This window comes from Dermacentor silvarum, chromosome 4, assembly GCF_013339745.2.
Source record: "Dermacentor silvarum isolate Dsil-2018 chromosome 4, BIME_Dsil_1.4, whole genome shotgun sequence".
In the NCBI taxonomy this organism is placed as follows: domain Eukaryota; kingdom Metazoa; phylum Arthropoda; class Arachnida; order Ixodida; family Ixodidae; genus Dermacentor; species Dermacentor silvarum.
Window position 1 is genome coordinate 167,925,220 of NC_051157.2, and position 13,029 is coordinate 167,938,248.

The 13,029-nt window shown below is 47.4% G+C and overlaps 1 protein-coding gene across 1 annotated transcript in view; it reads left to right on the forward strand.

Annotated features, from left to right (window-relative positions):
- Positions 1–13,029, forward strand: part of LOC119449030 (luciferin 4-monooxygenase-like) — a 73,384-nt gene that overhangs the window by 22,279 nt on the left and 38,076 nt on the right. Inside the window, exon 2 of the mRNA XM_049666617.1 lies at positions 10,988–11,132. Coding sequence (XP_049522574.1) covers positions 10,988–11,132 — 145 coding nt within the window. The remainder of the gene's footprint in view (positions 1–10,987; positions 11,133–13,029) is intronic.

The window sequence follows — 13,029 nt, forward strand, 5'->3', positions numbered from 1 at the left end:
ATCATTTTCCTACTCCTGATTTGAAACTAAAGAACCTCTGCGCAGCGCGTAGGAGAGCGGAGCGGAAACTAATGAGAAAAACGGGAAATCCCTCTGCAAAAACTGAATACAACAGGATAAACGCTGTCATCCGTCGTCACACAAAAAGGTTAAGACGAGTTCAGTGGGCTGCTTTCTGTGAGAGCTTATCGGCGTTTACTCCCATGACAAGAATATGGGGAGTAATGAATAGCCTATCCGGAAAGATTCCCCCGCACAGGCCATTTGAAGCACTTGCTTTGAAGCAAGGAAAAGATTTGCAAACCCTTGCAGAAGATTTTGCAGATGGATTCACATCTGGCAGATCAGCAGGAGTATCGAACCCTCTGTTGTCTCAAGCATTCCATACCATGGATACGCCATTCACTTTCCGTGAGTTGGATATGGCGCTGAGCAAATTAAGAAGACGCTGTGCTGTGGGTCCCGATTCGATCAGCAATCAGATGCTGACAAATCTGCCGTACGAACGAAGACGAGCCCTTCTGGACATATTTAATCACGTCTGGAGCACGGGAGAGATCCCAGAAACGTGGAAGATAGCATGGGTGGTGCCAGTACTCAAGTCCGGAAAGGATCCTGCGAACCTCGCCTCATATCGGCCAGTATCGCTAACATCATGCGTATCAAAGTTGATGGAAAGACTAGTATGTGCGAGGTTAACATGGTATCTTGAGCAAGGAAATAGACTGCCATCGTGCATGACCGGCTTTCGTCCACGGTTGAGTGCCCAGGACAGTGTCTTGGATTTAATAAGCCATATCGAGCACCATCGCGCGGACGGCCTTTCCACACTCGCCATCTTTATGGACGTTGCCAAGGCATACGACTGTGTGCTTCATACAGGCATCATCAACGGACTCCAAAACATGGGCGTCTCAGGAAATGCTCTTCGATTCATCCATGAATTTCTCAGAGATCGGTATGCCCAAGTTAAGCTCGGAAGTATAATGAGTGATAAGCGACGAATTTCCCTCGGTGTCCCACAAGGAAGCGTCCTATCTCCCTTGCTTTTTAACGTTGCCATGGCCAGCCTTCCAGATGCACTGAAAGTAGGTCGGACGGCAGTTAAAATGTCCATCTACGCAGATGACATCTGCATTTGGATCTCGGGGTACCAACACAAACGGTTGGCCCGGATCGCCCAGGGCGCAATCTCCGCCATCGAACGCCACTTATCGATGCTTGGCCTATCTTTATCAGCGGAAAAATCTGCCTTCATGCTTTTCCCGGGAGTGAGACGCAAGTCAACACGCCTGACGCTGAATATCAGAGGGCATTCAATTCTTCGTGCAACTCATGTGCGATTCCTGGGCGTCACCATCGACAGCAAGCTACTATGGCGTCGTGCGGTCGAAAGTGTTGTGGCTGCATCAGTGCAAAGAGTCAACGCACTTCGTCGATTGGCAGGTGTACGTTGGGGAAACAATCCTATGTCCATGCTTAAACTGAATGCGGCACTGATAACAAGCCGCATTCTCTATCAGCTCCCTCTGATATCCCCGTCATCGAGTCAATTCGAGCGCTTGGAGGCTGTGCACAGAAAGGGACTTCGCTTGGCGATGGGAGTTCCACAGACGGCTTCAAACAAGAAAGTCACTAATGAGGCAGAATCTCTTCCACTCCGTCTCTTGGCATCTCAGGCATTGTTGACGCAGCTATTAAGGCTGGGCGAGTCCCGCGCAGGCACGGCGCTTCTCTGGCGGCTAAGAGCAAGAACTCGCTCACATTTCCATGCGGCGCTGAACACTTTCCAATGTTTAGGATTGGAATGGCCTAAACGCAGTCGCCTTGACCCGCCATGGTCTTTTTCGGACGTTACCTGCAGCCTCAGTGTACCCCACCTACCGGCGAAACGCACCATTTCAACTGCAGAAGCAAAGTTTATTGTGCTGGAACACTTGAGCACAGCATTTCAACGCCACTTACAAGTTTACACAGACGGCTCGGTGTGCGCACAAACAGATAGCTGTGCAGCGGCATTCTGCATACCATCCCTTGATGTGTCATGGTCTGGCCGACTGGATCGCGTAGTTTCCTCTACAACAGTAGAAAGCGCCGCAATCACCGCGGCTTTGCGGAAACTACGGGCCTTCTCTGCACGAGATGTCGTGGTGCTGACGGATTCCAAGTCAGCGTTACAGAGATTGCATCGTGGCCTACCTCTAGAGAAATTTACAAGGCAATCTCTGGCACTGATTAACGATCTAACAAGCGAAGGATTTAATATAAGATTCCAGTGGATACCATCACACGTAGGAATTGATGGAAACGAGAAAGCTGACGCCCTTGCACGCCTAGCGCTGACATGTGTCCCAAAAGTGAAAGCTCCAAAAGCTCTTCAGAACCCTAAGGGTGTAATCCGCCTTCACTTTTGGGAGATCCACAAGAATCCCCACGAAGCCTGCGTGACTCATGGATTTACCCGCGAAGAAGCGACGCTTTTATACCGCATCAGGACCGACTCTGCGTACACCACAGCTTGGTTATTCAAGACTGGGCTTCGCGCTTCCCCATTCTGTGCTTTCTGTGGTGACATTGGCGACATCGAACATTACATTTGGATATGCCCGCAGTTTGACAAAGAAAGAAAAGCGATGATCGACAGCCTACAAAAGAGCGGTCTTACGCACAGGACATTTGAAGACGTCGTTTTCCCCGGAGGACCTGCGACAACCAGGAAGAGAGCGCAACGACTGCTGCTGGCCTTCCTGCGAGACACGGGGCTCATAGACACTTGGTGACACACCCCTGATATCAACTCGAAGGAGGATCAGGCGGAACAATTGCCGGCTATGTATGCCAGGCTAACCCCGCCTGCTTCAACATCATCACCACCACCACCAACATATAAACCGGCGCAATCTTCCACCATTTCGCATAAGCCTTTGAATAAGAAGCTCATCAACGCTTTCTTCTCAAACTTTTGCATCTTCCGGGGGCGTCTGGTATCTTGCGACACCACAGACCGGAGCGCATGGGGGTTTGGCCTTTCCGCGTGTACCGTGCGCGGCTTCGCTGTGACTGGGGATAAGGTGGTCCGGGGGGTTGAGCCGATGCTAAGTGCTTGAACCTTATGGTCCCTGGGCGGAGCTAACACACCCCTTTGGCCTCTGCTTTACGTAGACGGCAGCCCCGAACTGGCCTACCCGGGGGAAATCGGTAGCTGCCTTTTCCTATCCTCCTCTCCAATCTTCGTGTTTCTATCTCACTTCCAATCTTTCCTATATTCTCGTCTCTTCCTTTCTGATTTTCCAGGCAACGACGGTTAACCTTGTGCAGGTAGCCAACCTTGGTATACCATGTTTGGTTATGGCAGTAGCATATAGCTGACGTTTGCCGGACCTGTTTTACTCATTCTGCCGCGTTCCCTTGTTGGGCTGAGTAACTTTTTGTTGTCGGTTCTTATTTTTTCTTCTTCGTGCTTCGTTAGAACGTGAAGTTTCCCGGATGATCGGCAGTGATGACCAAAATAGACATGAAGCGATGTAGACGTGAAATGTTTATAGGCAAACGTTTCTATGCTGATACATGACAGATAAAGCAAATGAATTACAACTTGAATAATAGAGAAACAGTGTCTCACTCTTTGACTGCCTCAATGACTGTTGGAGCGCAGACTCATTTTAACGTACATTGTACGGAGCCTCATGATCTATCAGCAATTCTGATTTCAGCCCAGTCGGAGGGACAGATTATAGTATTGATTAATATAGCTCGAACAGACAAAGTAAACGGGCGGTAGTGCCGTTGGCCCGTTCCACAACAAATGCAGTTGCCAATGCGAACTAAAGGTTTGGTAGGCCACAACCCAAAGGCATGGGCCTACTCTTCAAAGTAAATGTACTGTAGAACAAAACTTTTTTTTAGTTTTTACTACCACTACGTTTCCCTTTCTTATTTCCACTTAATAATCATCATCAGCCTATATTTTATGTCCACAGCAGGACGAAGGGTTCTCCCTGCGACCTCCAATTACCCCTGTCTTGCGCTAGCGTATTCCAACTTGCGCCTGCAAATTTCCTACCTTCATCACCCCATCTGGTTTTCTGCCGACCTCGACTGCGCTTCCCTTCTCTTGGTATCCATTCTGTAACCCTAATGGTCCATCGGTTATCCATCCTACGCATTACATGGCCTGTCCAGCTCCATTTCTTCCGCTTAATGTCAACTAGAATATCGGCTATCCCCGTTTGTTTTTTGATCCACACCGCTCTCTTCCTATCTTTTACCGTTAGACCTAAGATTTTTCGTTCCATTGCTCTTTGTGCGGTCCTTAACTTGTCCTCGAGCTTCTTTGTTAACCTCCAAGTGTCTGCCCCATCTGTTAGCACCGGCAATTCTACCGGTGCTAACATATGGGGCAGAAACTTGGAGCAATGATTGTACACTTTTCTTTTCAACGACAGTGGTAAGCTCCCAGTCAGGATTTGGCAATACCTGCCGTATGCACTCCAACCAAATTTTATTCTTCTGTAAATTTCTTCCTCATGATCAGGGTCCCCTGTTAGTAATTGACTAGATAAATGTACTCCTTTACAGACTCTAGAGGCTGGCTGGCGATCCTGAATTCTTGTTTCCTTGCAAAGCTATTGAACATTATCTTTGTCTTCTGCATATTCATCTTCAACCCAATTCTTACATTTTTGCGATTAAGGTCCTCAATCATTTGATGTAATTTATCTTCATTGTTGCTGAATAGGACAATGTCATCTGCAAACCGAAGGTTGCTGAGATATTCGCCGTTGATCCTCACTCCTAAGCCTTCCCAGCCTAAGAGCTTGAATACTTCTTCTAAGCATGCAGTGAAAAGCATTGGAGAGATTGTGTCTCCTTGCCTGACCCCTTTCTTGATAGGTAACTTTCTACTTTTCTTGTGGAGAACCAAGGTAGCTGTGGAATCCTTGTATATATTTGCTAAGATAATTACGTATGCCTCCTGTACTCCTTGATTACGCAATGCCTCTATGACTGCTGGTATCTCTACTGAATCAAATGCCTTTTCATAATCTATGAAAGCCATATAGAGAGGCTGATTGTACTCCGCAAATTTCTCCATTGCCTGATTGATGACATGGATATGATCAATCGTAGAATATCCCTACCTGAAGCCAGCCTGTTCTCTTAGTTGGCTGAAGTCAAGTGTTGCCCTGATTCTATTGGAAATTTTCTTGGTGAATATTTCATACAATACTGAAAGCAAGCTAATGGGTCTATAATTCTTCAATTCTTTAACGTCTTCCTTCTTATGGATTAGTATAATGTTGGCGTTCTTCCAGCTCTCTGGTACACTTTAAGTTGTGAGGCATTGCGTATAAAGGGCCGCAAGCTTTTCAAGCATATCTCCTCCATCTTTGATTATATCTACTGTTATTCCATCTTCTCCAGCAGATTTTCCCCTGGTCATGTCTTTCAAGGCCCTTCTAACTTCATCGTTAGTTATAGAAGTAGCCTCTGTATCCGGTTCATCACTATTTCGAATGAAAATAGCTTGGCTGTTTTGGGCACTGTACAGGTGAGTATAGAATTCTTCCGCTGCTTTTACTATGTCATCGAAATCGCTGATGGTATTACCATGCTTATCTTTCAGTGCATATATCTTTCCTTGTCCTATGCCAAGCTTTCTTCTTACTGATTTAATGCTGCGTCCATATTTTACGACTTCCTCAATCTTTCCCACGTTATAATTTCGAATATACCTTACTTTCTTCTTGTTGATCAGTTTTGACAGTTCAGCGAATTCTATCTGATCTCTTGAGTTGGACACTTTCATGTTTTGTCGTTTCTTTATTAGGTCCTTTGTTTTTTGGGAGAGCTTACCTACTGGTTGCCTTGGTGCCTTACCTCCCACTTCAATTGCTGCTTCTGAGACCAACCTAGTTACGGTTTCATTCATTACCTCTAAGTTGAATTTATCTTCATTTTCTAAAGCTGCATATTTAGTTTCGAGCACCAGCCTGAATTGGTCTGCTTTTACCCTTACTGCCTCTAGGGTGGCCTGTTTCCTCTTGACCAATATCACTCTTACTCTCTTCAAATTGAGAGAAATCCTACACCTCACTAACCTTATGGTCTCTGCACTTTACCTTACCTAACACTTCTACATTCTGCACTATGCTTGGATCGGCAGAGAGTATGAAATCTATTTCATTCCTTGTTTCTCCATTAGGGCTATTCCAGGTACACTTCCTGTGGCTGCGCTTCCTGAAGAAGGTATTGATTATTCGGAGCCTATTCCTTTCCACGAATTCTACTAACATCTCTTGCATTCCTAGAATCGATGTCGTAGTTGCCAATTGCTTGCTCACCAACTTGCTTTTTGCCCACTTTTGCATTGAAGTCGCCCATGACTACAGTATACTGAGTTTGCACCTTTCTCATTGCTAATTCAACATCTTCAAAAAACTGTTCTATTTCTTCATCATCGTGACTAGAGGTTGGGGCGTAGGCTTGTACTACCTTCATTTTGTACTTCCTATTCAGCTTTATTACGACGACTGCTGCCCTCTCATTAATGCTGTAGTATTCATCAATGTTGCCCGCTATGTTGTTATGGACTAGAAATCCTACCCCGGATTCTCTCTTATCTGGAAGACCTCTGTAGCAGAGGCCGTTAGTCAGCACTGTGTAAGCCTCACCAGTTCTTCTAACCTCACGAAGGCCAATAATATCCCAGGCAATGCCTGATAATTCTTCAAACAGTCCTGCTAAGCTAGCTTCACTCGAGAGGGTGAGCGTGTTGAACGTTGCCAGGTTCAGTTTCCATTGGCGGCCTGTCGTAATCAGTGACGGCCTAAGCGAAAAGCGCTGAGGCCGTCAACAGAATTTATAGCCAGGCCATCTGAAACCGCGGCAGCGTCAATAGGTTACCCGTAAAAGAGCGAGGGATTCTGGGATGCGCCGTCTGCTCGCTGTTTCCGGTTCGAGGAAGCGCAGCCGCTGCCACCGCTTCGCCGTTGAAGTCTATATTGATGCGCTTGCAGTCCGGCTTTGTCACACTCACAGAATACCCGGTTGCAGGCGCCTAGCAAAACCATGGTCGACTGTTCAGCCGTTGGCTGCTCAAATTCAAGCGTTAACTCAAGGAACTACTACCTTGCAGCGTCCCTTGCTGAGTCAGCTGTGCACAAGCATCAGAGGCATGGCTGCCACTTCCAAAACTGAACCATCAGTGAACAAAAAGAAAATGAACGTATGTCAGTGGCACTTATTTTCAGGCGACGATGAGCTGTGTGGAATGATTGCTCAAGATATTATTTTCTCTAACATTTACTCAAGCAACAATAACTATTTCAGTACACGCATGCACATGTAGAGGTAATATGAAACGTGGTTTTACGGCGCAAATCTAACTGGACACAGCGATATACATACATAATACTCGTAACCAACTACCCCACCTTAGTTCCTTGAACACCGATAGAGATGATGCGCAGCCGTACTATGACACGGCGATACGGTCATTTCCCCATCTTGATGACAAAAAAGCGAAAACTTCTAACTACGTACTACTTGAGATGAACCTCGAGTTTCGAGCAAGAAATTCCGTAGACAGCGCGCAGTTTTCAAAGATTTTCAGCATTTAATTTTCTAATTACGCTAGCTGCGTCGTTACTGACGATATCGGTTGCAGTGACGATCACAGGGCAGTATTTACCAGGCTGCTATTTAACCATCGCCCCAACACCCGATTTTCTAAGCAATGCTTCTATACGCCTGATAAATTATATGATAAAGATAGCGTTTTCATCTGTCTGACTGACCCGCAGGCAGAGCAGTCGGTGACGGTGCGTCCAAGCAGCGGCAAATGTCGTAGAGCTAAACCTGGCAGAAACAAAAAAGGCTGCCGAAACGAAAACCAGAGTTCGTTTATGAATAAAAGCGTATCCTTGCCTTTTTTGGCTCGTCATCGTTGCGCCCAGAGTGAACTGAAACCTAGAAATCAGCTGCATGAATGGTACGACATTTCTGGTCGACATAGCGGACGGAAAGCTTCGCACGACTGACAGTTGAAACCGCGTAGAAAAACACGTGCGCCGGGCTATAGTGAGCTAGCCGGACAAGCTGCCGATGCCGCCGCGTCGTCCGTGGAACCGGAAGCTGCTAGCAGACGGCGCGCCCCACAATTCCCTGCGATTGCGCGGCCTTTACGGGTCACTTATTAGGTGGGAGGACTTACGGAGTCGCCATCTGTCGGAAGCGACTCGCTTGAGTAGTATAAGGAAGGGATAGCGCGGCGCGCTCCTCGTAGGTTTGGCTGTTGGCGCTCAATAGAAACACTACACGGGAGTCCTCCCGGCCATCTCTGTTAGTGCTCTCCAAACGAGGGAAGTTTCTTGCAGACAAAATAATAATCTTCGGTAAACAGAAAGCGCAGAATAGTTTACAGGCGCTATCTCTTGACCGAATACGTACAGAGAACATCCACTGCGCGCGGTCGCCGTGATGGAGTCGCCCTAATCAGCTTCTTGCGCGAAAAGTAGGCAGTCGCACTATGTGAAATATGTTCTTATAGTGCATAGTCTGTATAACCAAATGCAGCATAGCAGAATGAAGCCTCAATGCAGCAATCGCACGGGTTCGCATCAACCGACTGCACCTCTGCATGGATGTCTGCGCACAATGTCCCGCTTTCGCTGCGAGCGCGTTTTCGCAGCACAGTGCCGTGAGCTTTAGGCCGCAGCATATGAGCATTTGACAGTACACAAGCAACCATTGCTTGATGGACGCTATCAGAGCTGTTCAAAATATTTTCGTTATAACTAGGGACTTGGACCTATATACGGCGATACGTGATGTGCCATCGCGACGATTCAATCACTTTTTTTCTAAATTCCTGGACGTTTCAATATCGTGATTTGCGTCGCAATGTATGGTCCTCTCAGCGAGGCGTTTCGCGTGGCTTCTTTTTGTTAAGCCAGTACAGTCATTGTTTGGTGCTAACACTGACATGATCATATGCTATGCATTTTTTAATGTGCTTCTTACCGTTCCATTTACATTCTGGTGAACTTGCCAGTATCTAGCATCAACAAGTTCATAGACCAAATCTTCATGACATGAACCGGGCAGCGTGCGCTTTCTGCTACCCACCGAACGTCGCAGCCTCAACGCCGTAGCAGAAATCCTCCTCCCGAAAGTGCTTGCTACACACCCGAGTTGTAACCGATGGCTGCTTGCCGGATCTAAGTTTGGCAATACAAGCTACACGCAGCTTCGTGGCCTGCGAGTACGTGTGAAGGCTGACACCGGGCTTCGTTGCGTACGCGTCCGGCCCTACGGTACCGGGCAATAGCCTAAGATGTCGGACGCCTTCAAAGGCAGTCACCACCTATTATAGCGCTTTAGTGTAGTAGAGCAGACACCCTAAACGGGAAAACATCCCCACTTAATCATAACTGTAGCGCAGGTCGGACTAAACGTTCGTTTTCAGCTCGCTTCGGCGCTTCCGAAGGAGACGACGCGCGTCCTCTGTGTCCACGTGATCCCTCATACCACGTCACGCCGACGGTGGCGCCAGCTTTTCCAGCGGTGGAGCTCGCCCCCAATTGGCCGGCGTTCCATGACTGTCTGCTCCGAAAGCGGCCAGTCGTCAAGACGCGCCAGCGCGGTTGCGAGCGACTGCCTGTCTGCGCTGTATCGGGGACAATGACAAAGTACGTGTTCAATAGTTCGCTCGTCGTCGCAGTGGTCACACGCAGCACTGTCCTCCCATCCGATGCGGAAACCAAACGGCTTCGTAAATGCGACACCAAGCCATAATTGGCAATGTACCGTTGTCTCGGGTGGGGATAGTCCATGTGGAGGTCCAAGTCGAAGACAGGAGTCGAGTCGATGTAGACATGTGTGCCGCAAACTAGGTGCGTTCCACAACGATTGTGTGGCATCGTTAGCAAGCACTCGAAGTTTCGCTGCTGCATTTGTTCTGGACAGCGAGATTGGTTTCGCCTTCTTCATGAGCAGATCGAGCATCTTCATCGGCACGTTCGTTGTCCATTACGAGTGGCTAGGGAGCCACTGAAATGTGACGTCGTGCTCTCACTCGACGAGGCGATGAAGGAGCTCTCGGATTTTTAGGTCTAGTCATTCGTAGGCTCAACGGCCTAAGGCGGAAAGCAAGCAAAGTAGAGCTGCCTTGGAATCACTGAATACACTTCATTTTTGAGGCGGTTCCTCACGAATTATGCGAACTGCGCTACTAAGAGCAGCAAGCTCCGCGGCTGTCGATGTCGTCTGCTGTGATGCCTTGAACGTCAAGGTGGTGATCAGTAGTTACAGAATGGGCGCGAAGGAAAGGGAAGCGCAGTCGAGGACGGCAGAAAACTAGGTGTGGTGATCAAATTAAGAAATTTGCAGGCGCAAGTTGGAATCAACTAGCGCAAGACAGGGGTAATTGGAAATCGGAGGGAGAGGCCTTCGTCCTGCAGTGTACGTAAAAAGAAAAGTGCTGCTGCTGATGACGATGTTGTTAAATAAACGTGAAATCTGGATTATGGTCTCTCGCTACATTGCTCGATGGTTATTCGCATTGACATCGACCGTCATCGTGGATTTGTTATGCCGTAATTTTTTCACATACTATTCTAATGTCCTTCTCGCACACGCAGCTTACATTTCACCAACGGCACGGATATCACCTGGCACCGCTGGTAAGGCATTAAGTGTCGCTCGCCTAAATGTGCGTACTTCCACATTTTTATCTCCTTTTTCCGGTCACGTAGTTGTAGAACGAAATAGCTTTACCTACGACGTAGCTCCCATCACTCGTTTATGCGCATTCACTGAAGTATCCGTGTATCTCACTCATTAAGTATTATTATTTTGTTTAAGATTTGCTACAATCCTAACCATAATGTGTGTGGGGTCTTTGAGGAAATAAAGTGAAAGTGGATGTCTCTATTCAGTTTCCATTCACATACTCAGCATAATTAAATGCGTTTTTTATTCACAGGTTGTGGATGTGCACACACGCCAAAAACTAAGTGCCCACCAGACAGGTGAGATCTGCTACCGCGCGCTGTCTATGGTGAGGGGCTATTACAAACGACCAAAGGAAACTGCCGAGCTTTTCGACGAAGAAGGATGGTGTTTGTCAGGTATGCCCACTGTTACGAATAACTCTGTACTTTTCACTCCCTGTAAGCATTTTCCAAAGAAGATGACTGCCTATACGTATTTTCATCGGGTGAAGAGGAAAGGAGACGCGGCGTGCCTTTCCTCCTCTCTAGCTTGTGCGAGCCGGCACGGCGCTGCTTGAATGTGTCGCCGTCGTGTACTGCGGAACGATTTTCGAAATTTTTTAGCTGATTGAATGTGAAATTTATGTGATGTGTCATTTCATCCAAGTTCGTCGCGGAACTACGGTGCAGGCTCTCGGTGCAGCAGTAACTACAATATGTGGAAATTTTTCTTGTGCGCGCAAACACGCGACGTTAATGAACAGCCGCGGTGTGTGTACGTGTTAACTATTTTTGCGGTATCGGTTTTTCACTTGACGGAGAGAACCGGCGTCTGTGAATTTCAAGCGTGAATTGGAAAATCTTATATCTGATCGTTTGGCGTAGGAACTAAAACATAACAGAGTACATGCTCTTCCACGGCCAAACCAAAGCAACACCAAAACATCTAAGCACCAATCGTTATAAAATACTTGCGTCAGCGACCGGCCCGGTTCTCACGCATTTCAAGTCTAGCACATTTTAAATCACTGTATTCTAGCCTCCTGTGTGAGGCTGATGAGGTTGCTCAACACAGCGATCAGTGCGGTTGGTAAACCAGCATGATTGATACACGTAGGCTTTGTGCTACGCCATTGCCTTTTTGCCGTGTAAAGTAGTAATTAATATCGGAAGGGGATCGCATAAAAAAGTTACATAGGCACTTAAGTCTCCTGACGTGCATTGAATGCGGAAGTATTCTTGGCGTATAGACTATATCGATGTTCATGTCACGTGAAACTGTCAAATGACGTCACTACTTAGTCATGTGACCTTGCAACTTAAGGTTCTTGGTCACGTGACCATGTCACATGACGTGATCACTTGGCCAAGTGCTCCCGTTGGGCAGTCAGTTTTCTCGTTGAGCCACCCATTTTTTGTGGGTGGGCCAAGTCGATTTTGGTCGTGGGCCAGGTCAGTTTTTAATGTGGGCCAATCGACTTTTCGAATTATGCAAAGTCATTTTGGGGGGTGGGCAAAGTCAACCGTGGGAGTGGGTCTCGTCTATTTTAAACGTGGGTCACCTCAATTTTCCGGTTGGACAAAGTCAATTATATTGGGGGTGGGCCACCTAAATTTTGGGGGTGGCCAAGTCAATTTTGGTAGTGGACAAGGTTTTGAATGTGGGTCAACTCAACTTTCGGATTCGGCAATGTCAGTTTTGGGGGTGGCCGACTAAATTTTGGGGGCGAGTAAGAAAAACGTTATTTCGAATCAGAACGATTCGTGTACGGCGAGTTAGTGGGTTGGGGCACCCGCCGAGGTTACGGTCAAGAGTTGTCTCCCGGCGGCTTCCTTGGCTCGCTGGACTGCCCAGTTAGTCTTCCAGGTTCGAGCTGAGCAGCGCGAACCTGGGGTGGCCCAAGTAAAATTTGGCTTTCGACGAGGTCGGTTTTGAGCGTGAGTCAAGCGAATTTTCGAATTAGGTAGAGTCAAATTTGTGTGTGTAGGCCAGGGGGGTTTTCATTGACATTCAAACGCGACATCATCACTTGGTCACGCTTGTTTTTGGTACCATCGGATGTTAACGCCGAACGCCAGATTTTCCGCTTCATGGGGCACATAATGCTTTCGCGTTAATAATCCGACGGCTATTTGTGAGGACACAAACACAGCAAGACGGGTGAGTGCGTTGTATAGAGTACGGGACGAACAAGACAAAAAAAAAACCGGCAGAGCTCGTCTCACGATGTCTATCGATGGTATTGCGAATATCTATCGGCATTTAACACATCTACGCATTTAACATGGGTAGTTCTCATTCTCATCCTTTCGT